The sequence below is a fragment of the Cebus imitator genome, unplaced genomic scaffold (assembly GCF_001604975.1).
Source record: "Cebus imitator isolate Cc_AM_T3 unplaced genomic scaffold, Cebus_imitator-1.0 Scaffold606, whole genome shotgun sequence".
NCBI lineage: Eukaryota > Metazoa > Chordata > Mammalia > Primates > Cebidae > Cebus > Cebus imitator.
Window position 1 is genome coordinate 355,239 of NW_016107921.1, and position 27,071 is coordinate 382,309.

The 27,071-nt window shown below is 37.9% G+C and overlaps 1 protein-coding gene across 6 annotated transcripts in view; it reads right to left on the bottom strand.

The window, feature by feature from the left end:
* Positions 1 to 7,028: 7,028 nt before the first annotated feature.
* GSTCD (glutathione S-transferase C-terminal domain containing) overlaps positions 7,029 to 27,071 on the bottom strand; it is a 145,095-nt gene continuing 125,052 nt past the window's right edge. For 4 of the 6 annotated variants that reach the window (XM_037734329.1, XM_037734330.1, XM_017516819.2 and 1 more), the window contains 4 exons: positions 23,968 to 24,101; positions 18,749 to 18,779; positions 12,271 to 12,340; positions 7,029 to 8,953 (listed from right to left, as the gene is read on the bottom strand). In XM_037734329.1, the coding sequence (XP_037590257.1) occupies positions 8,817 to 8,953; positions 12,271 to 12,340; positions 18,749 to 18,779; positions 23,968 to 24,101 (372 nt within the window). In that variant the 3' untranslated portion in view covers positions 7,029 to 8,816. Of the gene's footprint in view, positions 8,954 to 12,270; positions 12,341 to 18,748; positions 18,780 to 19,176; positions 20,668 to 23,967; positions 24,102 to 27,071 lie in introns of those variants that run through there. The other 2 variants (XR_001821191.2, XM_017516822.2) reach the window with 2 other exon arrangements.

Genomic DNA, 27,071 nt, shown 5'->3' on the forward strand with positions numbered 1-27,071 from the left:
GCCTACCAACCAAAAAAGAAAAACCAAAAAAAAAAAAAAAAAAAAAAAAAAAAAAAAAAAAAAAAAAAAAAGTCCAGATAAGTTCACAGCCGAATTCTACCAGACATACAAAGAGGAGCGGTACCATTTCTTCTGAAACTATTCCAAACAATAGAAAAAGAGAGACTCTTCCCTAACTCATTTTATGAGGCCAGCATCATCCGAATACCAAAACCTGTCAGAGCCACAGCAAAAAATGAAAATTTCAGGCCAATATTCCTGAGGAACATCGATGCAAAAATCCTCAATAAAATACTGCAAACTGAATCCAGCAGCACATAAAAAGCTTAACCACCATGATCAAGTTGCGTTCATCCCTGGGATGCAAGGCTGGTTCAACATATGCAAATCAATAAATGTAATCTATCACATAAACAGAACCACTGACAAAAACCACATAATTATCTCAATAGTGCACAAAATCCTTTAATAAAATTCAATAATAATACTAATACTGAATGGCAAAAGCTGGAGGCATTCCCTTTGAAACTGGCACAAGATAAGCATGTCCTCTCTCACCACTCCTATCCAAGATAGTATTGGAAGTTCTGGCCAGGGAAATCAGGCGAGAGAAAAAAAAGCATATTCAAATAGGAAGAAAGGAAGTCAAATTGCCTCTCTTTTCAGATGACATGATTGTATATTTAAAAGACCCCATCGTCTTAGCCCCAAAACTCCTTAAGCAGATAAGCAACTTCAGCAAAGTCTCAGGATACAAAATCAATGTGCAAAAATCACAAGCATTCCTATACATGAATAATAGACTAACAGAGAGACAAATCATGAGTGAACTCCCATTCACAATTGCTACCAAGAGAATAAAATACGTAGGAATACAACTTACAAGGGATGTGAAGGACCTCTTCCAGGGGAACTACAAACCACTGCTCAAGGAAATGAGAGGACACAAACAAATGGAAAAACATTCCATGATCATGGATAAGAAGAATCAATATCGTGAAAATGGCCATACTGCCTGAAGTAATTTCTAGATTCAATGCTATTCCCATCAAGCTATCATTGACCTTCTTCACAGAATTAGAAACAACTACTTTAAATTTCATATGGAACCAAAAAAGAGCCTGTGTAGCCAAGACAATCCTAAGCAAAAAGAACAAAGCTGGAGGCATCACGCTATGTGACTTGAAACTATACTACAAGTCTACAGTAATCAAAACAGCATGGTACTGGTACCAAAAGGGAGATATAGACGAATGGAACAGAACAGAGGCCTCAGAAATAACACCACACATCTATAACTATATGATCTTTGACAAACCTGACAAAAACAAGCAATGGGGAAAGCATTCCCCATGTAATAAATGGTGTTGGGAAAACTGGCTAGCCATACGCAGAAAACTGAAACCGGGCCCTTCATTACACCTTACACAAAAATTAACTTAAGATGGATTAAAGATTTAAATGTAAGACCTAAAATGAGAAAAACCCTAGAAGAAAACCTAGGTGATACCATTCAGGACATAGGCATGGGCAAACACTTCATGATGAAAACACCAAAAGCAAAGGCAACAAAAGCCAAAATTGACAAATGAAATCTAATTAAAGCAAAGAGCTTCTGCATAGCAAAAGAAACTATCATCACAGAGTACAGGCAACCTAAAGAATGGGAGAAGATTTTTGCTATCTATCCATCTGAGACAGGGCTAATAGCTAGAATCTACAAGGAATTTAAACAAATTTACAAGAAAAAAACAAACCTTCCCATCAAAAAGTGGGTGAAGGATATGAACAGACATGTCTCAAAGAAAAAAAAAAAAAGACATTTATGCAGCCAAAAACATGAAAAAAAGTTCATCATCACTGGTCATTAGAGAAATGCAAATCAAAACCACGATGAAATACCATCTCATGCCAGTTAGAATGGCAATCATTAAAAAGTCAGGAAACAACAGATGCTGGAGAGGATGTGGATAAATAGGAATGCTTTTACACTGTTGGTGGGCATGTGAATTAGTCAATCATTGTGGAAGACAATGTGGTGATTCCTTAAGATCTAGAAATAGAAATTCCATTTGACCCAGCAATCCCATTACTGGGTATATACCTAAAGGATTATAAATCATTCTATTATAAAGACACATGCACACATGTTTATTGCAGCACTATTCACAATAGCAAAAACTATGAACCAAGTGCCCATCAATGATAGGATAAAGAAATTGTAGCATATATATAGCATGGAATACTACGCAGTCATTAAAAAGAATGAGTTCATGTCCTTTGCAGGGACATGGGTGAAGCTGGAAACCATTGTTCTCAGTGAACTAACACAGGAACAGAAAACCAAACACCACACGTTCTCATTCACAAGTAGAACTCGAACAATGCAATCACATGGACACAAGGAGGGGAATGTCACACATTGGGATCTGTTAGGGGGTGGGGGGCAAGGCGAGGAATAACATTAAGAAGAATACCTAATATAGATGATGGGTTGATGGATGCAGCAAACCACCACTGCACATGTAAACCTACGTAACAAACCTGCATGTTCTGCACATGTATCCCAGAACTTAATTTAAAAAAAAAAAGAACAGAATGGAAGTGAAGAAAGTTTCAGGTGTACTTAGTACATAATAAAGGCATCTCAAATCAATGGGATACGAATCTGGCTTTTTTTCATAATGGCATTATGAAAAGTAACTGACATAAAAAACAGTATTAGATTTCTACCTCAAACTAACCACCAGAAGAAGTTATTGGTGGTTTTGAGATTTAAATGTAACAACTAAAACTATTAAAGAATTAGAATATAAAAAATATAGATGAATTTCTTTAAGTGGTGGGGACTTTTTCTGAGAAACCACAAGGAAGACAGTGACATATATTTTAAACTTTATAATAGCAAACTAAAACAAAACAACACCTTCCTTCATAAAGGCCACCTTAAAAAAAAGTAATGTAATCAACAAAGTCTTTAATCCACAAGTAAACCTTTACTAATTTATGTGAAAGATGAAAGTACCAGGTAAAAAATGAGTAAGAGACAAAAACGCAATGCCTAGGCTCAAAGTTCAATAAATGTGTTGATTAAATAAATTGATGATTGCCTAGACAACTCAGATTATAAATTGCTAAAAAACATATGAAAAAATATGAAATCATATACTTTTATACAAGTTAGCATTCTTTGCCCATTAAATTGCCAATATTTAAAAAGACATTTGATAATGCCTGTATCAATGAAGGGTGTAGGGAAATAAATACTCATATATTCCTCATAGGAGTGTAACCTTATTCCTTCTTAAAGGAATATTTGGTATTATAGATCAAATACTTTAATATATGAGTCAAAAAAGGGCTTTACAAATATGAAACTCCATTTAATGTTTCTTCAACCTTCAAAATGCCTTTTCAAAAGTAAGTGTGAAAGTTCACAAAGCAATACAATTAATTCCCTCTCAATCATGGTTTCACTTTCCACTGTTTCAGTTATTGGTGGTCTGAAAATATTAATTGGAAAATTCCAAAAATAAATAATTCATAAGTTTTAAATTTCATGCTATTCTGTGTGATGAAATTTTGTGCTGTCCCATTCCATCCAGCCCAGGACTTGAATCACCCCTTTGTCCAGTGTATCCACACTATATAAGCTAACCATGCCACTTAGTAGCCATCTTATCAGAATCAAAAACAGTATACATAGGGTTCAGTACTATTTAAGGATTCAGGCATCTATTGGAGGTCTTGGAACATAACTTTTGCAGATAAGGTAGGAACAATCACAGCAGGAAATACCTGTGGCACATGCCTTCCTTCTCTTTGATGGATTAGAGAGAATGGCCTATACCAAATCAATGGCATTTAAGAACTCTATTTCCAAACTGGAATATGTGATGGTCTTTTTCTTTTGTTCTTTTCCCCTTATCCTCTCCTTCCCTTTCTTCCTTCTACTACATTGTTGGTAGTACATTATTATATAAAGCTATATATTCCCACCCTTTAATATCAGGAGGCACTATATAACTAACTTTAGCCAATAAAATAAGGAAAACAATGTGTATCACATCTGAGCTGAATCTTCAATAACTAGCTAGTAGTTTGCCATGCCAATTTTTCCCTTGCCAGGAGACCAGCTATGTTCCCAGAGGCTGACCAGTCAGGCTAAGTTATAGTATGAAGATAATGTGGAATAGTCATAGCAATTTGGACAGATATGTAGTATGAGTGAAAACTGTATCTTTCTTGGGTAAAGACCCAGAGATTCTGTTATCATAGTTTATTCCAGCCAGTCCTGATAGGATGGCTAAATAGCCTGAATTTGAATATTAGTTCTACCAATTACTGGCTGAATTCAAATACAAGTCTGCATTTATTGTGTAAATTTAGCCTCCGTTTCTGTAAAACAGGATTATTAATGGTACCTAGTTCATAGGGTCATTATGAGGAATAAAAGACTTAAAAGATGAAATGGGTTATTTGTAAAGGACTTAGAATAGTGCCTAGCAAATACTAAGTACTGTATTAATATTTGTTAAATAAATCTGGGTGGGCCAATTGAGGTGGCTCCCACCTGTAATCCCACTACTTTGGGAGGCCAAAGTGGGAGGATTGCCTGAGCGCAGGAGTTCAAGACCTGTCTCTATAAAACAAAAAAATGAATGAATAAAAAAAAATGCGTGTGTGTATGTGTGTATGTATATGTGTGTGTATGTGTATTGTATGTGTGTGTGTATGTGTATGTATGTGTCTATAAAAACTGTCTAGGAGACATACAACAAAGTATTAACACAGTGAATTTAAGAATTTTCTTCTTTTTGTTTAGCCGCATCTTCTTTTCTGTAACAAATATGTATTTCTTTGTAATTAAAAATGTGTATTCAGCTGGTTACAGTGGCTCACACCTGTAATCCCAGCATGTTAAGAGGCTGAGGTGTAGATTGCTTGAGCCCAGGAGTTCAAAACCAGGCTGGGTAAGATGATGAAACATCTCTACAAAAAATACAAAAATTAGCTGGGCGGTGTGGCATGGGCCTGTAGTCCCTGCTACTCTGGAGGCTGAGTGGGAGGATGGCTTGAGTTTGGGGAGGTGGAGGCTGCAGTGAGCTGTGTTCACCTGAATGACAGAGACACTGTCTCGAAAAGAAAAAAATTGTATCCAAAAACTCCAAACTACTTTTGTAATGATAGTTTTTTTAAAAAAATTATAATTTAAAATGTATCACTTTCTTTATTATAATTTCCTATCACTTTGCAGAAATGTATCTCTAATTTCATTATGTAAGTCAGTAGAAAAACAGGTTTCAGTATATGAAAACTCTATTAATAGCAATTTTCTTGAACCATGGAATGGCAACACCTATAGCCAAAATCTTTAGAATGAAACTAAATGTTTAACTGGTGTTATTTACATATTACCTTGCATATGTGCCCTGAAAATGTTTTGATATCTAATGTGACTGAAATCTGTCTCCCAAAATAAGCCAGTTTAGTCATTAATAAATACCCTTGTTTCTCTGAATCAGGCTCAAAAGCCAATGAAAGATAAGCTGTGGTTTCTAATATTACAACCTTGGGGGAGATAGATCAGTGAGCAGCAGCCTTGCTTTTGATGGACAAAGATGAAGGTAAGATCAGGTCACTTGTTGGGCTTTTATCATTGCAACAATCTTCCTGCTCTCTGTATCCAACCATTTTTATTTGCCCTGGCTGGGAATGAAGCATTGGCAAGGATTTACACAGAAAAATAATGCCCAAAGAGCCGTCACAAAACCTGTATCTTTTACTAACCGAAGCCATCACAGCTGGAGAATGCCATGCCAAGAACAAAGGTGGGAGAGCAATGGGTCCCCTTTCTATTGTTTTTTTTTTTTTTTTTTTTTNTTTTTTTGAGACAAGGTCTCACTCTGTCTCCCAGACTGGAGTGCAGTGGCATGATCTCAGCTCACCAAAACCTCCACCTCCCAGGCTCAAGCGATTCTCCTTCCTCAGCCTTCTGAGTAGCTGGGATTACAGGCACACACCACTACTGCTGAGCTAATTTTTGTATTTTTAGTAGAGACAGGGTTTCACCATGTTGGCCAGGCTAGTCTCAAACTCCTAACCTGAAGTGATCCACCTGCCTCAGTCTCCCAAAGTGCTGAGATTACAGGTGTGAGCCACCACGCCTGGCCCCCCTTTCTATTTTTGTTCTCCATACTCATCAGATGAGCTTTTTTTTTTTTTGGTGGTGGCGAAGCAGGGGCAGGGGTGTGTACCTTGAGTCACCTGGAGAATACTGAGAAGACTACTCTGGACGGTACACATTTTATGACAGATACCTAATTCCAGGGAGGTCAAGTCTCAGAGCAGAAGGATGAATGACATTAAGCTAGTGGGAGGGGTGAAAAGAGGTTATTCTAAGTACAGGGAACAGCATGTAAAAAGCTCACCGTAAAACCGTAATAAATAAAACAAATCATCTACACAGAAAATAACTTATAAAATGTTTCTGAGTAATTAAAGGAGACCTAAACACATGGAAAGATATATTCATAGATTATAAGATTCAATCTTGTTAAGATATTCATTTTCCTGAAATTGATCTAAAGAGAACAGCCATGAGAAAATTCCTATCAAGTTTTTTTAAATTTAAAAAAGAAATTGACAAACCAATTCTAAGATTTACATGGGAATATAATGGATCCAGAACAGCCAAAATAGAGAAAAAAAAAATAAAATTGGAAGACAAACTACCTCATTTCCAGATTTACTATAAAGCTATAGCAATAAGATAAATAGATTAATGGAAAAGACTACAGAATTCAGAAATAGACTCATATATACATATCAACTGATTTTCAACAGAGGGGCCAAGGCAGTTCAATGAGGAGAGGAAGGGGTTTTTTAAAATGATGCTGAAACAACTATATATTCCTCAAAATCTACCTACCTCTATATGTGAATTTAATTTGAGATAGATCATATAACTAAATATAATAAGCTAGGACCGTAAGGTTTCTACAAAAAAATCTTAGGAGAAATCTTTATAATCTTAGAGTTGGTAAAATTTATTAGAAAATATTAATCATTAAAGTAAAAGGGTAAATTAAATTTTCATCAAAATTAAAATATTAATTATGAAAATAAGTAGGTAAGCAACAGACTGGCAAAATATTCTCAAAGTGTTTACCTGAAAGTATTTGATGGGAATATTTTATATCTGATTTCAGTGATGGTTGCGTGTATAGATACACACGGTTGTCAAAACGTCTCAAATGAATACTTAAAAATCTGTTATGGTATATAAATTAAACCTCAATGAAAAGAAGAAAGTCCAGAATAAAAGAGCATGTTGTTATCTATGGGCACAAATGACTAAAATACTCAGGGCTAATGGCTAATTCTTTTTAAAAAATTTATCCCAGAAAACAAGATTCCAAAATGTCTCCCACCCCACCAATACTACCTTGTAAAATATTCCTATATTTTAATCCAGAGTGATGATCAATGAAAGTGCTTCTCCTCATGATACATGTTACACTGGGGTTAAAAACATCAAAATAAATGAAATAAATCTCAAATGGAATACTTGGGACATGTAAAGGTTAAAGAATTAGCAGCATTGAGAAACGATGCATCATTTGTCTTTTAAAATGTTGACTGGCAGAAAAAGAATTTATAAATGATTGACATCTGAATTACAAATCCTGTGATAATACATTGTAATATAAAGAACTTAACTAATTCTTTAATCTTTTCCTTCTAGATGATTTACTTCCATAGGCAAAACATTATATCTTTTGCATCTCATCTTTGAATCTTGAAAAGAATCTAGGCCAAGGTCTTGAAAATACTAGATCCTTAATAATTACTTACAGACTTAAATTTATTAACTAACATACCTTTATTGTTAAAATTTGTGTCCAAATTCCACATTCCCATAATAGGAATTTTGTTGCAATTATTTAATAATTTGAACCAGTGATGATCTCATTTGGCAATTTATGGGATATTTATTTATTTATTTATTCATTCATTCATTCATTTATTTTGAGTCAGGGTCTCACTTCGTCAACCAGCCAGGAGTGCTGTGATGTCCTCGGCTCATTGCAGCCTTGACTTCCTGGGCTCAATCCTGCCTCATTTTTAAATTTTTGGTAGAGATGAGGTCTCATTATGTTGTCCAGGCTGGTCTTGATATCCTGGGCTCAAATGGTCCTCCCACCTTGGCCTCTCAAAGTGCTGAGATTACAGGTATGAGCCTCCATGCCTGGCAGAAATATATTTAAAAGGAGTATATTAAGTGCTATATAAGTTCAACTAACCCCAGCTTAAAAAAAATTATACTATAATTACCTGACTAGATTTTTTTAAAGTTATAGAAAAAGTACAATTGTTAAAAATATAAAAAACAAAAAAACTCCACTGAGTCTAGTTTCACTCCCCATGTGAATATCTAAATAAGTATAAAATAAAGGCTGTAAGTACACTGTTTTGAATTAAACATCACATTGGCAAGATCAGAAGAGCTTGTGAAGTGAGAAAGAAATTATTATTCCTGTGATGGAACCTCCACTAGTATTATTCTTTTGGCAGCTGAGACTTCAGGGGATTCTCACTATGAAAACCAGCAGTCCTTTAATCACACATTGTTAAGAGCATTTGTGATGCTGTGCAGGAAGCCTTTCTTCTAAGATTTTCCTGTTGCTTTTCTTCCTGAGCACAATAGATTCAAGATGGCTAATGCTGTTTCCTAGTTATGCCAAGAACCTCCTGAATGCTACTGGGCATCCAACGTGAAGACAGATGGCAAAATATCAAATGTGAATATCATTTTAAATGGGGATTCCCACAATCATGTTATTTTTGGGAGAGCAGCTCTCTGGCTCCATGGATATCACTTGAACGGAGTAGCCACATTCTTCTGCAGCTCTTGCTCGATCCAGATCCACCAAGCACATGCACTGTTTTCCTGAAATATAGTCAAATGGTATCATGAGAAACCCTTTCACTGGGAAGGCAATTTTGGTTTAAGGGAATCTACATAGTGACAAAATCTGCAAGTACTATGGAGCATGCTTTTTACCCCAAAGTCTTGTTTAGTTCCTTTCAATTTAATTCTTGATCAAGGTGGAAAGATGATGGTGACAAAAACATGGCACTTCATATATTTGCCTCTGCTAATAATTTAAGGAATGCTAACCTTTTCAAATGTATTTATAAACAAATCGCAAATTGGAGCCTCAGATTCTATTTCCTATGTCGGTTAAAAATACATTTAAAGACCTTTTCTCTGCTTTCCCTGTAAAACTACATTATCTGTAACATTGTAGAAAAAAAATCTGTCTTTAAGAATATTTAAAATAACATGCTGATTAAGGGCCGTCTGAAAGAACTTAGCTTTTCCGTCTGAAAGAAAATAGCTTTCCAGCTGAAGTTTTTTAGGGCTATGAAGAAGTGAGAAATGAAAAATATTTGAGAAAATTCTCAATTGTATGGCACTCATTTCAGGTGGAAATGTAATGTTGAGTGTAATATATTCTTACTTTTCCAAGCTCCTGTACCTCTGTAAAATAGTGGTATTCTATTTCCTTTACAATCTTTGGAAGGCAAAAGAGGAAACCTGACTGGCAAGCAAAGTGGTTAACTTGTTTTCCTTTGGCAAACACAAACTTTAAAAGTAGCTTGGGAAAAATGATTTGGGGCTGAATATATTCAAAGCCACGGTTTACTTTTTTATACTTTCAATTGCTCTAAATTCAATATATAAGCTTCTTCATCCTCCTGGAAAAAGATCACTGACCATGCAAAACTTCATTCTATTTTTCCTAAACAATTACAATACTGCCTAAACATTATCTGAATGACAGTGAAAACTGATAAACTAAGGCAGCTTCAGAAATGAAGACAGATCACTGAAATAGAAAAGTTCTATGAACAACAGAATCCACAAAAAAAAAAAAAAAAAAAAAAAAAAAAAAACAAAAAAAAAAAAAAAAAAAAAAAAAAAAAAAAAAACAGTGAAAGGTGAAATCAGTAGGTAAGAATTAGCAATGAAAGACTCATATTTAAAATGTTTACTTTGTACATTTTCCTTAAAAGGACCCATCCCACCAAGATTAAACTGTATTAGAAATGAAATAAAAAGAGACGTCTAGAATTCCATTTAGGCTAAACCATCCCTTCTTCATTAACAGTCTTGTAGTTGACATTCGTTTTTTTGCCCGTAAAATACTGTCCTTCCTTTAAGACATCTGTAAAGGTTTCTCCTATCTACTTTTTAGTTTAAAATGAAACATTATCTGTCAGAATGGGATGCTCTACATTCCTTTAGTACCCACCCCGGGTTTACATTGCAGCTCATTTACCCTTGGCTTTGATCCCAGTCCGGTTAATTTTTCCTTTTCCATTATGTAGAAGAATTTCATGCTTCAACATGTTGAAGTGTCTACAATTGAAATTTAGCTGCTGGTAGTCTACCTTTGTGGGCCTGGGGAGTTTCCTAAAAATGTTCACAGAACACAGGAATGGCCTGTGTAAAGCAGAGATGTAGACATGTGACAGCTTTCTCTCAATGTGATTCCCCCCATTCTTCCCATTGCCAAATGCTCCCCGCTACTCTAGCAATTTCCCTTTCAGCCATTCCCCTTTAATTTGATACCTAAAACACACATCTACCATGTACCCATCCATCTACCATATTAATTATGTCTTCACTGGATTTCTATCATTTGAGGTAATTAGGCCAAGAGGGTGGAGTGAATGAATGAATACCATTATCATCGTTCATTATCTAGAGTGTGGGTTCCTTATAAAAGGACACATTCAGCCTTCTCTTGCTCTCTCCTTCACCATGTGTTGCTTTTATCATGTTATGATGCAGGAAGAAGACCCTACCAGATGCCAGCCCCTTGATCTTGGACTTCCTAGCCTTCAGAAATGTGAGCCAAATAAATGTTTGTTCATTACAAATTACTGAGTTTATGGTATTATGTTGTATAGCAGTGCAAAACAGACTAAGACATGGGTCTAGTCAGTGGAATCTCTTCAAATATATATTTGATTAATTCAAAGTGCTAGTGATGGGAAAAGGAGGAGCAAGAAGGAAAGGCATTGAAAGACAAAGAGGTTGTAGGAAGAAGAGAATGAGTCCTTTCCAAATGTTTATGCTGCAGAGAGTGAGAAAGAGAAGGAAATCACTTACTCCCTCAGTCTCAGATCTCACGTGTTTCTCCAAGTGTGAGCATCTTGCTATGCTGCCTCTGATTTTAAAGACAATGATTTCTCATACAACTTGGTCTCTGAATGTAAGCTGCATCTGGTGCTCAGCCAAAGAAACAACAATCTGTTTTCTAGTATACCATGGAGGAAAAGGGGCTACACTGGAAATTTAGAGAAAAAATATGATGGTGTCCAATGTTGGGCTTCTCTGAATAATTTTAAGATTAGTTTTGACCGAACCCATTTTTCTTAAACTCTGATGTGACACCAGTATGCTGGGAAGCAGTAACTAAAATGGACAAGAACTTCATGTCCAGAATCAAATAATTTGGGTTCATAGCATAGCTCCATCATCTACTAGATGAAGGACCCCAGGCAAGCTTTTGTCTCCGTTTTCTTATCATTAAAATGTAAATAATAGTACCTACCCCATATGTATATTTGTAAGAATCTTCTGAGATAACAGGTGAGAGCATTTAGCTCAGTGCTTAAATGTAACTATTAACTGCTATTATTCTTTTAAATGTGATTTCTTTTTCTAAAGTGAGTCTTCAATCAATCAATTACTTATTAAACTTGAAATGCTTCTGTAGTCTTCCAATTTAGGTAATGTTTAATACTGCAAATGTCAAATAAATTGGTCTATGATAAATAATACATAAGTATCCTCTTTCCTAAGAAAGAAAACATTATCATCCTTGTGTATACACTGTATAATGCTCCAATTTTGGCATATATAGTTAACTTTTTCATCTTTAGTATTTTCTTTTGTGGCTTTAGATAGATCTTGCAGTTTGTTCGTAACGGTAAGAAAGATTTAACCTAAGAATTCTACTCAAATTACAAACATTGAAAATATATTCAAAATTATTAAAGTTAACCAAAATAGGATAAAATGTTATAGTTACAAAACCCTTTTCAATATGAATTTTTTGGGAAGAATATATTTAGTTTCTCATTGAAAAACAGACTTCTTGTTGATAAATTTTTCCCATATAGAATTGGTCCAATCATTCACAGTCATATTATGCATAATATACTCAACAGCTGCTCTATGAAAACACATACCTATGAGCCTTCGTTGGGGTGGGAGCTGGGCAGCTGTCTGGTCTGCAAATCTGCACAGAATCATGTGTTCCTAAAAGAAAAAGCAATAGGATGTAGGTTTATTTTTATCTTCTGCTTCAAAGTTGCAAAAACAACAACCAAAAAGCTACCTCATTTTTCTGGAGTTCAACATTGTTTAACTGAATAAAGTACTACACAAATAGCACTTTTGAAAAAAGTAAACTTTCAGAAAATGGTACTTAATAATTTCTTTCCTTCAGATACACTGTGTTTTTTTGTTTTGTTTTGAAACAGAGTCTCGCCATCGCCAGGCTGGAGTGCAGTGGCGTGATCTCAGCTCACTGCAATCTTTGCCTCCCAGACTCAAGTGATGCTCATGCTTCAGCCTCCCATATAGTTGGAACTACAGGTACGTGCCACCGCACCTGCTAATTTTTGTATTTTTAGTAGAGACGGGGTTTCACCATGTTGGCCAGGCTGGTCTTGAACTACTGGCCTCAAGCGATCCACCCACCTCAGCCTTCCAAAATGCTGGTATTACAGGCATGAGCCACCATGCCTGGCCCAGATGTAGTTCTTAAGAACAGATACACAGAAAATTCTCAGAGACATTTTGCCCAGTTGCTTTTAGCTGAAATATAAAAATATGGTTATATTTTGCTATTACTGTAAAATGTGTTAAATTAAAAGACCTAAAATTTACTTATTACAAAATGTATTTGAAACTCTGGAACATGGCTCCAGGCAATCTTACTAAGTGGCTTTTCTTTCTTTCTTTCTTTTTTTCTGAAATGGAGTCTTGCTCTGCCGCCCAGGCTGGAGTGCAATGGCGCGATCTCGGTTCACTACAACCTCTGCCTCCTGGGTTCAAGTCATTCTCCTGCCTTAGCCTTCCAAGTAGCTGGGACTACAGGTGCACACCACCATGCCCCACTATTTTTTTTTTTTTTTTCAGTAGAGATGGTGTTTCATCATGTTGGCCAGGGTGGTCTTGAACTCTTGACCTTGTGATCCTCCTGCCTTGGTGTTCCAAAGTGCTGGGATTATAGGCGTGAGCCATCACATGTGGCCTGCTAAGTGGCTTTTCATTTTATCAGAGGAAAAGGAAGCAATGCAGATCACTGTGTGGCTTCTGTAATTCTCTGGTATATCCAGCAGGGTGCTAGTTAGTTCTTGATTTTTCCCGACTCTTCCCTTCACTCAGTCCTTTTAGAGGAGAGAAGCCTGAATCTCCTCCTCTCACTCTAAAGGCTGCAGGAAGTGTATCCCTTTCTGCTTTAAGACAAACTGTAAAGATGGCCTGAGGGAAAGATGTGATTATTACTACTGCTTAACAATTTTAGGAGAGAGTATATTAATCAAAAAGAAAAGAAGGCTTTAAAAGCACAGAGTTGATGATTTTGCACAGTACTTTTAAATGTGCATGTAGCCAAAAGTGAGTGATTAGGCAGAGTGGAAATGAAGCAATGATCCCTTGACAACTGTTCATTCAGAACAGCTGTCGTTTCTAAGCATGTACATGATGTCACCTGTCAGCTTAGCAAACAGGTTAAACTCAGATTCATCAATTGTTCCTTTAGTATTCTGTACATTACATTTGAAGCCTCCATTTTTAATAAGTGAAATGATTGTGGCAATGTTGGTTTTTTAAAAAGGGATATCTTTGTCTCAACTTTTATGCTTTTTTTAAAAAAACGTTTTAATGCTCACTATAAAATTTCATGACAATGGGTGGGAAATTAATAAAATAGTTTGAATTAATAACTTTAAGTCCCCACAAACTAACAGGCATCAATGAAGGGAGAGAAGGATAATTTAGAATTACATGACTTGAAGAAAAAGTATGCACTTTGTCCTCATGGTGTTTGTAAATTAAAATTCATTTTATATAATGGTAATATCAAGTGAATTATAATCTCACATAAGATTCAGTTCTCTTGTACTGATAAGTCTCACCATTTTTTATTGGAATTATTTGTGTGCATGTTCCCTTTAGTCAAAATCAAGTTCTGAAAGGGCAAGGCACATGGTTAGTACTCAGTAAAGGTTGCTGTCTAAATTGAACTGTAGAGAAAAACACTTCCAGAGTGACTCTCAAGGTATCTGGGCACAAAGTTCTGAGACCTTCAAAAGTCCAAGTAGTTTTGGGGGATGTTGGAGAAAGAGTAGATAAAGGTTATGACTGGTGCACTGGGGAGTTTCTGCTTTCTAAAAGATTTTGTATGCCTCATCCCCACTGTAGAAATTTTACATTATATTTCTAGCCAGGAGCCCATGGACAGCCTATCTCCTTGCCACCTTTGATTTTTTCCATACATACTCTCATTGTTTGGTTTAACTAACATCACTCAAAGAGGGATCAGAAACAGGGGTCTAGTTTTGTTTTCCCAATTTCTTTTCTTTGTTTTTTTTTTCTTGAGACAGTGTCACTCTGTCACCCGGGCTGGAGTGCAGTGGTGCAGTCTCAGCTCACTGCAAATTCTGCCTCCCAGGCTCAAGCGATTCGTGTGCCTTAGCCTCCCAAAGGATAATTAGAATTATTATTAGGGGTCTCATATCTTCTGCCAGGATCCACTGGCAGGCTACCTTGTTAGATGAGGTTTCACCATGTTGGTCAGGCTGGTCTCAAATTCTGTTCTCAAGTGATCTGCCTGCCTCAGCCTCCCAGAATGCTGAGATTAAAGGCTTGAGCCACTTAGCTTGGCCTGTTATCCCAATTTATTTTCTAATTTATTGGCATAGCCTTGTGAGAGAAAGGTGAGATGTTTTGAATGTTATGTAAATAAAAGTTCTTGGGTCCTAATGTTTCCTCTAGAATTATATAGTTTCCTAAAATATGTACACTTTGTAATCTAGTAGGCAAAGGCCAGCAATGTTGTGGTTTTGGCTGAAAGCACGAACACTAGAAGTCCTCCTTTCACCATACCTCTCCATATATGTGTACATTTGTATAGGGTGCAGGGATGGTAGGAAGGGGGGTAGGTGTGGGTAGCACGTAAGGTGGTAAGAGACAGAGCTGGAAGTGGGCATTTTAAGAGTTATAAATCAGGGATGAAGGAGATATAGCTGCTGAGGTGGTTGCAACGAACTTTTTAGGTCACTATACCTTACTATATTTCAATTGTTTGATGGAGGAGAAAGTAAAAGTCCTAAAATATAGGGGCTGGTATGCAAAATGAGACTACATCTTTAGTGAGTCTGTGCAAAAAAAGTGGCATTAACTAACTAAGAATCCAAATGAATTTATCAACTTCTTTTTTTAAATTTTTATTTTTTAATTTTTTTAAAAAAGAAAAAAAGTAAAAAAAAAAAAGAAAAAAAAAAAAAGAATTAAAAAAAAAGAATGAAAGAGAGGAAGAAAGAGGAAGAGGGAGAGAAACGGGGGTGTTGCTTTATTGCCTGGGCTAGAATGCAGTCTAAAAATGGGTATGCCTATAATTGTGCTTAATAATAGAGACATGAAAAAAAAAATGAGGAAGAAAATAACAAACAAGCAGCCAATCAATATTTCATTTAAACCTGTAAATAGGTGTGATGTGGTACTGATAAGAGTGCTATATTTTGTGTATTTAAAATGGAGAGTTCTATAAATTTTAATTAAGTTTACTTGTTCCAGATCTGAGTTCAAAACCTGGATATCGTTATTAATTTTCTGTCTCACTGATTAGTCTAATATTGATGTTGAAGTCTCCCACTATTATTGTGTGGGAGTGTAAGTCTCTTTATAAGTCTTATATATCTGGGTATTCCTGTATTGGGTGCGTATAAATTTAGGATCTTTAGCTCTTCTTGTTGCATTGATCCTTTTGTCATTATGTAATATCCTTCTTTGCTTCTTTCGATCTTTGTTGCTTTAAAGCAACTCCTGCTTATTTATTTATTGATTGATTGATGCTCTCCATTTGGTTGGTAAATCTTTCTCCATCTGTTTGTTTTGAGTCTTTGTGTATCCTTGCATGTGAGATGGGTCTGGATGCAGCATACCCATGGGTTTTGGCTTTTTTGGCTTGTCTATGTCTTTAGATTGGGGGATTTAGTCGATTGAAATTTAGAATTAATAATAATATATGTGAGTTTAATACTGCCATTTAATGTGAGCTGGCTGTTTTGCCCATTAGTTGATGTAAATTCTTGATTATGTTGATGCTTTTTACTTTTTGGTATTTTTTAGAAAGGCTGATACTGGTTGTTCCTTTCTATGTGTAGTGGTTCTTTCAGAAGCTCTTGTAAAGCAGGCCTGGTGGTGATGAAATCGCTGAGTGCTTGCTTATTCACAAAAGTATTTTTCCTTTGCTTATGAAGCTTAGTTTGGCTGGATGCAAAATTCTGGGTTGAAACTTCTTTTCTTTAAGGGTGTTGAATATTGTCCCCTACTCTCTTCTAGCTTGTAGGGTTTCTGCTGAGAGATCTGCTGTGAGTCTGATAGGCTTCCCTTTATGGGTAACCTGACCTTTCTCTCTGGCTGCCCTCAGTATTTTCTCCTTCATTTCAACCCTGGTGAATCTGGTGATTATGTGCCTTGAGGTTGATCTTCTTGAGGAATATCTTTGTGGTGTTCTCTGTATTACCTGGAGTTGAATATTGTCCTGCCTTGCTAGATTGGGAAAGTTTTCCTGAATAATATCCTGAAGCGTATTTTCCAGCTTGGATTGATTCTCTTTGTCACATTCAGGTACACCTATCAAGCGTAGATTAGGTCTTTCCACATAGTCCCATATTTCTTGGAGACTTTGCTCGTTCCTTTTTATACTTTTTTCTCTAATCTTGTCTTCTCATTTTATTTCATTAAGTTGGTCTTCGACCTCTGATATCTTTTCTTCTGCTTGATCGATTCGGCTGTTAAAACTTGTGCATAGTTCGCGAAGTTCTCGTGTTTTTCAGCTCCATTAATTCACTTATATTCCTCTCTAAATTGTGTATTCTTGTTAACATTTCGTCAAACCTTTTTTCAAAGTTCTTAGTTTCTTTGCAATGGGTTAGAACAAGTTCTTTTATTTCACTGAAGTTTCTTATCATCCACCTTTTGAAGCCTGCTTCTGTTAATGGAACACACTCGTTCTCCATCAGGCCTTGTTACATTGCTGATGAGGAACTGTGATCCCCTGTAGAGGGAGAGGCCTTCTGATTTTGGGTATTCTCAGCCTTTTTAGGCTGGTTTCTTCCCTTCGTTATAAATTTATCCATCTGTGGTCTTTATAGTTACCATCTTTATAATTTGGTTTCTGAGTGGACGTCCAACTTGTTGATTCCCAGCGCTAAAATCTGAGCAACCCACTGTGCTGGCCAAAACAGCGGCGTTAAGATTGATGGTGCTTTTCTGACTCTGCACCAAGAACCGCCGCACCAAGGCAGTGGCAAAACTGCCTCGCTGGCCACAAAAGTCAGGCTGTCGACCCGTGGGGCTCCTCCACTGGAAATCTCCTGGTGCATGAGCAACAAAAATTTGTCTGAAAGTGTGGCATCCTCTTGTTCTCTGCACTTTCACTGGTAGCTACAATCCTGAGCTGCTAGTGATCAGCCATCTTGGATCTCTCTCCCGAATTTATCAACTTCTAATGGAATTATTTATATATTTTTCTCAAATATTATAATTTCTTAAACTGTTATTATATCATGCTATTGACCAGTTAAAAATTTGATAGTGGTGATGTATAGGAAGCTAGAAACTGTTTTGATCAGATTGGTGACTAAAAACTATATATGTTCTGACTACTTTTGAAAGACAATTCTACATGGGTCTCTTGTGTTTCTTCATGTTTTACAAGGAAGGACACTGAGTGTCTTTGTTCTAGACCAGTAGTTAGCAAGGTACGGCCCACAGGCCAAATTCAGCCTATGCCCAGTTTTTGCATTGTTTGTGAGTTAAGGAAGTTTTTATATTTTTAAAGAGTTGTAAACCACCACCAACAAAAACAATAAGAATGTCAAGGACAATGAAGAAGAATACTGGGAGATTCGTTGTGGCCAGCGTAGCCTAAAGTATTTACTATCTGGCCTTTTACAAAAGAATTTTTGTCTGTTCTAGATTATCTTCTCAAGCATGTTTGCAGAGTAAACAGCCTTGGAAAATACATATTATCTCCCTCTGGAACAAAAGGGCAGGTATTACCTGGCCCATTTGCTTCTGCCCTGTGGAAACTGGACAGCAGAGAGTCAGTGTTAAAACAATGGTATTGTGGCTACCACTATTGCCATGAGCAACAAATTGTCTTCTGTCTCTGACTCAGGGGTCTCATATCTTCTGCCAGCATCCTCTGGCAGGCTAACTTGTTAGATTGTAAGTAGAGTTAAAATCTCAGACCCTTCACAAATATTGTTACCTACTTTAATAGTTAATCTGGATTTGCAAAAGCAAGCCATATTAGACATTCATGAGTTATTCAGTTATAACTATATTTACTCCACTAGAAATATGAGAGTAAGAAATACAAAGGATAAAAAGTGTATTAGGATGACATCTAGATCTTTTTAAGGTTACCTTGTATGATAAAGTTTTCTTGAATTGTTCACTGAAATAGAAAAAAAAAGGAATTAGTCATCATTTTAAATACTATTAAGAGTAAAATAATCTTGAAGAAACTAAACTATAAATAAAAATATGTTTTGTATGTAAAAGCATAAAATGCTATGCTGAAGTAAAAACTATGCCAGTTTGAAATGCTTTTATAAAAAGATAGAAATGCGTATCATCAGTATGTTATTAATTTTAATAAATCTATTTCACAGATTGTTTACACTGTTAGAGAAGCATCTTTTTTCTCTTCCCCTCTTGGGAACACCCAGATCCAGGTGGTTTAACATGTGGGTTTTACTGTTATTCAGGTGTGGCACAGCCAATAGATCATGAGAGGGCTGCCACTGAAAAGATACTTTATCACTCACAGTTCCCCAAGAAGAGGGGGCATGCAATGTGACAAAGGGCCACTTGGGGAAACACCAGTATAGGTCAGGAGGCAGAGATTTCCATGGGAAGAGACAGGTGAGGTAAGCAAACTTGGGAGTGGCTGGTTTGAATAATTTCTGTGAACTCAGGCATAGGGCTATTCCTACTTGTTTGGTATCTGGCCTACAGTAGTTGGGCAGGGGGATGCTGGCCTGGAATAAGAGCTTGATAAAGGAAGTACTTGTGGGGTAAGGGCTCTGGGTTGGTTGCTTTGCTTATGCAAGGTATGCTTGTTGATAAGACCTTTACTATCTATAGGAACTGGCTAGCCCTGGGAGGAACAGTCTCTCCAGGATCAGTAAACAATAAAACATATGAAAATTTAAAAAGGCATGATTAATATGTCAGGAAATCACTGTTGTCACAGCTAATAAAGATAAACATACATTTGATAAACATTATCTTTTATTAATGCTATAGCCTTTACTCTTGATTAAGTCAATCAAAAACATAGACTTATAAATATGATGCTAAATTCATTAGTGCCAATTAGTTTGTTTGAAATGAGTACTTCTTTCCATGTACTGTAGAAACAGTATGCTATTTATAAATTCCCAAATCTGTTTTTGGTGATTGAGACAGGTCTTATTCACAAATAAGCTTTCTAAAGATATCAAAGGACAAGGAGGAATAATGTAAAAAAAAAAAAAAAAGGTGTGAAAAAGACAGGAAGTGGTAGTAATGTACTGTCAAGGCCACCAGAAGGGAAAAGGGGATGGATAAAATAGCCAAAGGAAATATGTTGGCAGCCCAAGCAGCTAAATCAACAGCAAGAAGGCCCCAGATTTTTGGTCCAGTTGAGGCCCCTCTGATCTGGGAGGGCTTCATGAAAGAAAGAAAACCTCAGTATTCCTCCATGGAGATAGAATAGGCTACCTCTCTAGGATACACACTTGAGTCCTCAGGATGGCTGCAATTGGAGGACAGCAAGCTTCATCTACCAGCTTCCAACCAATGGAAAGTTCTTAAAATCCTCCACCAAGCCTTCCACCTAGGTAAGGATAAAGTGGTCCAAAGCTTTTTCTCAGGTAAAAATCTGCTAAAGATGGTCAAACAAGTTGTTGATTCTTGTGGGACTTGCCTTAAAAATAATCCCCTCAATTGATGGCTTCCCCCATTAGAACCCAAAGAATGGGAGAAGCTACACAGATGCAGATAGGCAAATGGATTTCACCTATATGCCAAAGACAAGGGGCATCCCGTACCTCCTAGTATGGGTAGATACATTCACTAACTGGGTAGAAGCAGTTCCATGTCAAACAGAGAAAGCTTCTGAGGTGATACAAGTACTAATTAATGAAATAACTCCTCATTTTGGACTTCCTACATATCTCCAGAGTGATAATGGCACCTCATTCAAGGCAGCTGTCGGCCAGTAGGTAGAGGGGTGGGGTGGGGGTCTCAGAGGCACTAGGCATACAATACCATCTTCACTGTGATTGGAGACCACAATCCTCAGGAAAGGTAGAAAAGACAAATATTATTATCAAAAGGTACCTCAGAAAACTATCTCAAGATACTCATCTCTCCCAGATTACTCTTCTCTGCATAGCCCTACTAAGTGTTAGAAACACCCCTTCAAAGCTGGGTTAAAGTCTCTTTGAAATGATGTATGGACAGTCTTTTCTCATCAATGATTTCCTGCTATACCAAGAAACCTCTGATTTACTAAACACGTAACTTCTTTGGCCTGTTTCCAACAGGAACAGAAATAACAATCAGAGGCCCAATCCCGAGAACTAGGGACACCTCTATTCAACCCAGGGGACCTAGTACTTGGAGGGGCTCTTCCTTCTCTTTCTTCCTCTCTAGGCCTGGACTAGGGTGGGGACCTTAGACTGTATTTCTTTCTACTCCCATTGCAGTAAATGTCACTGGAATAGATTCTTGGATTCATTACACTTGAATAAAGGCTTGGGGAACTGACAAAATTACCTCTGTTGACCCAGGAGAGCACCCAAAGTACCGGAGTGAAGAAATCAGGAACCTCAAGCTAACAATCACAAAAGATAAGTGCTCAACAATTAACCCTCCACAGATATCTTATGCTTACTGTTCTCACTTTTGTTCTGTTCCTCATGAAATGCATCTTTGTCAAGTATCCCTTAATCCTGAACTCCCAAGAGATTTATCTACTCCTATAAAGTTATTATTATTTCTTTTTTAAAGTTACTTCTGTTATCTTTGGCACTAGATGTTTTCCTTCACATACTTAACCTTCTTGTAAAATTGTTTCTTCTTACCTAGAGGCCATCAAACTCTAAGCAGCCATACAACTGGAGCCTCAAACAATGGCTCCCTTTTTACCAGGGACCCTTGGGCCTCTGAGAGAGATCTGACTGCCATTTTCCCCAAAACAACGCTCCCTATCAGCATGAAGCAGTTAAGAACAGTCATCATCCCTATCCTAACTGCAGTTAAAGGTACCTCTTCAGAGGGGGGATTGATGGTAGCAGTAGCCCATGTGGAGTGGTCACTGCCATGACACTGGCTGCAGTGGAGGGGGTGTGCCTGGGGCTGCACACTCCATGGAGCTGGTGGGAACTCCGCCCTCCCAGACACAGCTGCAGCTGCTCATCCATGGCTGAAGACCTGGGCATCTCCACAGTCTCAGGAGCCCAGTGAGCCATCCTGCCTCTGCAGGCTCAGAAGTGCCTGCTCCCACTGCCTGACTTCTCCTCACTCCCAGTGCCTGCCCCAGTTTCAGAGCAAAGTTGAGGTTGAGCCCAGGTGCAGTAGTGACCTGGCCAGGTGTACATGTACTCAAAGTGGTGCTGACATGCCAGCCCCCTCTGCCTCAGCCTCCTCTTGACTTTGGGCGCCGATGAGAATGGGAGGAAGGTGGGCAAGGAGGGACTGAGGGCAGCTTGACATGGGCCTGCAGGCACCCCTTGGCACAAACAGCCTGGGTGCTATGGGCCATGGATAGCAGGTTGATGGCAACAGGAGGCAGACAGGCTCCTGGGTGGAAAGGGGTGGGTCCCCCGTGAAGCCCCACCATCAACCTAGGAATGGTCCAAAGCCTGGGGCCCAAGCTGCCAGCTCCATGTAGCAAAAAGAAAACTTATAGTGCTTTTTCCAGGCCCACCCAGGGCGGCTCATGGGCCAATCAGCATACACTTCCTCCCTGCTGAAGTCCATAAAAACTCTGGACTCTGCCAGATTTGGGAGACAATGGACGACCTGCCTGTAGAGAAAAGCTACCCACTCTGGGTTTCCTCTCTGCTGAGGGTTGCAGAGATGATGAGATGACCTGCTTGCAGACAGCAGCTACCCATTGTGGGTCTCCTTCCACCTGAGAGCTAAGCAGAGGTCAGGATGACCTGCCTGCAGAGAAGAACTACTCACTGTGGATCTCCTCTCTGCTGAAAGCTGGGCAGACACTGGAGTGACTTGCCTGTAGAGAGGAGCTACCCTCTGTGGGTCTCCTCTCAGCTGAGAGCTGAGTGGACATCAGGATGACCTGTCTGTGGAGAGGAGCTACCCACTTTGCATCTCCTGAGAACTGTACTGCTGCTCAATAAAGCACCTCTTTGCCTCACTCATCCTGCAGTTTTCTGTGTACCTCATTCATCCTGGTTGTGGGACAAGAACTCAGGACCTGCTAAATGGCAGGACTAAAAGAGCTATAACACAAACAGGGCTGAAACACCCTCCCCGCCCCTAAACACACCCACTTGCCATGTTGCAAGCATGAGAAGGAGAGAAGGGAGAAGGAAAGAGAGGTGGCCCTTTGGGGAGACCAGACATAGGAGCTCCCCGAGCCAGGACTGTGACAGTGACTCTGTGGCTCCGGGTATTTTCAAGCTTCTGGGAGGCCACCGTGTTCCCTAGTGCTCACAGTGGAAGCTGCTTGCAGTACACCTGGTTCAGCTGCAGCGTTGCAGGGAGCCAGCACCCATGCTGTTGCCTGGAGATGCCTGCCCCGCAGCAGCCAGCATACCTGGCTGTATGCAGTGGCTGGACCCTGTGCTTGCTCACTCATGCACCCCTCACCACTTTGTACCTTACTTGCACTAGGCAGGTGTGGAATCTGGGCCAGTAGTGTGAGCCAAGAGCAGCCTGCCAAGCTGAGTGAGTGGAATGAGCCCAGTGGGCCTAAGTAAAACTTGGGCAAAGGTGCCACCGGCCACAGAGGTTCCAGCTGGCAAAGCGATGCCCCAAGGATCTTTTGACATTACTACTGTTATTAGCAACAGTTCACATTTATTGAGTTACTCTTGGCACTTCTAAAGGCTTTACACATATCACTAAATTTTCACAAAAACCTTGACGTAGTTATTACCATAACCCTCATTTTGTAGATGATACAACTAAGACAAAAAGAGTTTAAGTAATTTGCCTGAGGTGAAACAACTTATACAATGATAAGGAGCTGCTATTTTCCCCCAGGCACTATACTTCCAGCTCCTAAACACTTGACTATACTCGACTGCCTCTCAAAGATACTATGATTATAGTTTTAATTTTATTTAGAAAAACAGAGATAAGTGCTAAAGCTGATAGACTTCTAGTTGGCTGACTCCTGGATAGCCTTGCTTCTAAATTTCAGCAAAAACTGGATCCAGGAGAAAAATCAGGGACAAACACAAAGGAGTTCTTCTCTTCCTTGTACAATTTATAAACAATATTTGGCATTGTGGAAAGAAGAAATGAGCTCAAAATGAAATCTCATTGCAACTTCATATCAAACAAGTTTTGCATCCTGGCTTACACCCATGTTGGTGTCTTAGGTAGAACACTGAATTTCTCACCTTTTTGGAAAATTAAACTTTGAGGTGTTCTGAATGAAACCATAACAGCAAGGGCATGTGACGAAGGAAGCCCGTGTTTTGATACAGTGCTCAATCACCATGTCTGTTGCCACTCCACAAGCATGCAACGCCACCTGGAAAATAAAACCAGGCCTTAGCACTAAGTTCCCACTTAACTCACGGTGCAATTTTCGTGCTTTTAAATAGTTCTCATTTGTTCATGCCAAAGGATTACTTAGCTATACATTTAAATTAAAAAAATTAAGCAAGATTGAAAGACTGCAAATAGAATATTGCAAATAAAGCATAAGATTCATTTAATGGAAAATTTGATGCAATTTTAGTGCGGAAAAATTAACATGTGGATATCTAAACTATAGTATTGTAGAACACTAGATTTGAAATGAGAATTTCAGGTCTGCTACTCTGGCGGGCTGTGTAGCCCTGAGCCACTTTAAATGTAGCTTCTTTGGGCCTTAATCTCTTCAACAATAAATTATGGTTAACAATACTGACATATCACAATGCTGTTGCAAAAATTAAATAAAAGTGTATTTGAAAACACTTCCTCAAGTGCCATATGCATATAATCTAATCAGGGCTGCATTAAAACTGACTGAATCATATTCATGTAGTGCCTTTCAAGATATTTTCACATAACAATCCTTAACATTGAATGATGAGTTACAGGAACTATTTTCAATGAGTTTATTTTAAAAGGAATGAATCAAATTATGAATTACAATAATGAGTGGGGCTTCAATAATTCATGAAAATAAAAATAACTCTAAATATGATTTAATGTTTTAAAAACACATCTCCTTAAATATATCTATACTTACTATATTATACTTACTACAGTATTACTAAGAATGAGATAATTATGGAAATTCTTAGGCCAAATAAAGCCTAAATAGGACTCTGAATGAAAATCAGATGTGGGGATTCTAAAAGATGAATAACCTTTACTGGATTTTGCCAAAAAAAAAAAAAAAAAAAAAGATGCTCACATCTCCATTTCATTCTGAACAGACACAAATTGTAATGAATTATAATTTTCCCTCACCAATTTCAGGGTTGGGAGGGGCTCTCAGGGTAAAAGGGAGATTTTCTGTAAATTCTGGAAAGTAAAATATATATTTTTTTGAGAAGGAGTTTTGCTCTTGTTGCCCAGGCTAGAGTGTAATGGCACAATCTTGGATCACCACAACCTCCGCCTCTTGGATTCAAGCGACTCTCCAGCCTTAGCCTTCTGAGTCGCTGGGACTACCGGCATGTGCCACCACCCCACCTAATTTTGTATTTTTAGTAGAGACAGGGTTTCTCCATGTTGATCAAGTTGGTCTCGAACTCCCGACCTCAGGTGATCCACCCGCCTTGGCCTCCCAAAGTGCTGGGATTACAGGCGTGAGCCACTGTGCCCAGCAAAAGTAAAATATTATAAGCCAGATTCCCCTTTGAACAGGAAAGCTAAAAACAATACTATATTAGGAAGAGGAAAGGAAGATCCCTGTTCTTAATCCTCCTCCTGAATTTCTCCCCCTCTTTCTAGACTTACATGGGCCAAACAGAAGTCAACAATCTCCATGATGCTGTCATCCCACTTTTCCTGTTTCACTCTGAAAACAGCCTAGGAAGGCTGCTATCCAGTGAAAGCAGCAACAACGACATGGAATGGGAAAGTAAATAACCTTGATTTCTCATCTGCTCCTTTTACTTAGCTTTTCAGAGTAAAAAACAGGCTAATCCTTATTTTCATGACTAGCTGGAGAAAATTTTATAGTAAAAATTATAGACGCATCTTCCCCTGGAGGGAAAGGGAACTGACATTTACTGAGTGTCTTTTATGTGCTGGCACTATGCTATGCTGAATGATGGCACTCAGAACTGTGATCACAACATCCTTGAAAGACTTTATTATCTCCATTTTAGAAGTAAGGAAAGAAGTCTTGGGAAATTAAGAACTTGCTCACAACAAAACAGCTACTGAGGGGCAGGATGCTGACCTCAAAGTCTGACCCCCTGCATTAATCGCATCAGGCTGCTTCTCTACAAAACCCTCTTCAGGCTCTGAGCAAAAAAGAGTTTAGACAATTTACTTTTATAAGTCTCTCTTTAGTTAAGTTCACATTCCTTTTGCTACATGCAAAAAAGTGAGTTTATTTCCTTCATTTAATCAAAATAACTTGAAGAACTATTTACACAATAGTTTATAGATAATGTAATAATTGTCTACTAATAATAGGATTTTGGTGTACAAGGTCTTATTGCATCACATACTCCTAGTTTTCACTGTTATCAAATGAAATTCAGAAATAAAGGGAAATAAGAGAGATACAGTACAATAAAATCCTTTGATATGTAAATTTATCCTACAATAAAGGCGGTATTTCAAACCGGGGGAGAAAGGATGGACTTTTTAATGAGTGATGTTTGGTTAACCAGATAGTCATATAAAAAATAAAAATTAGATCTTTTCTTCCTGAATGCATTAGAGATTTAAAATGCAATACATATGACAGGAGTAAATTCCTGTACAACCAAGGGGAAGTACTTCCCAACTATAGCTAAAAATCTACATGCAATAAGGGGTAAGGTTAATAAATCTGACAAAATATTGATTGATTGATTGAGACACAATCTTGTCACCCAGGCTGGATTGGAGTGCAGTGGCACAATCTCGGCTCACCACAACCTCCCCTCCCAGGTTCAAGCAATTCTCCTGCCTCAGCCTCCTAAATAGCTGGGATTACAGGTGCTCGCTACTACATCCAGCTAATTTTTGTATTTTTAATAGAGACTGGTAGAAAATCAAAAACCGTAAGTAAAAAGACAAATGACAAAGTAGGGAAAAGATTGACAACTTATAGCACAAATAAAAGGTTTACATCCTTAATATATAACAAACTTCTAAAAAGAAAGAAGCAGCCCAATAAAGTGAGAGTAAAATGAGTAAGAGATGTGAACACACAAACAAAAACAAACAAGTAGTCCTTAAACAAAAGTTGGTCAATATGGCTCCAAGTAAGAAAAATAATTGTGAATTTTTTTTTTCACAAAGAGCCAAGATTTAAACTCAATCTGTCTAACTCCAAACCAGCTTC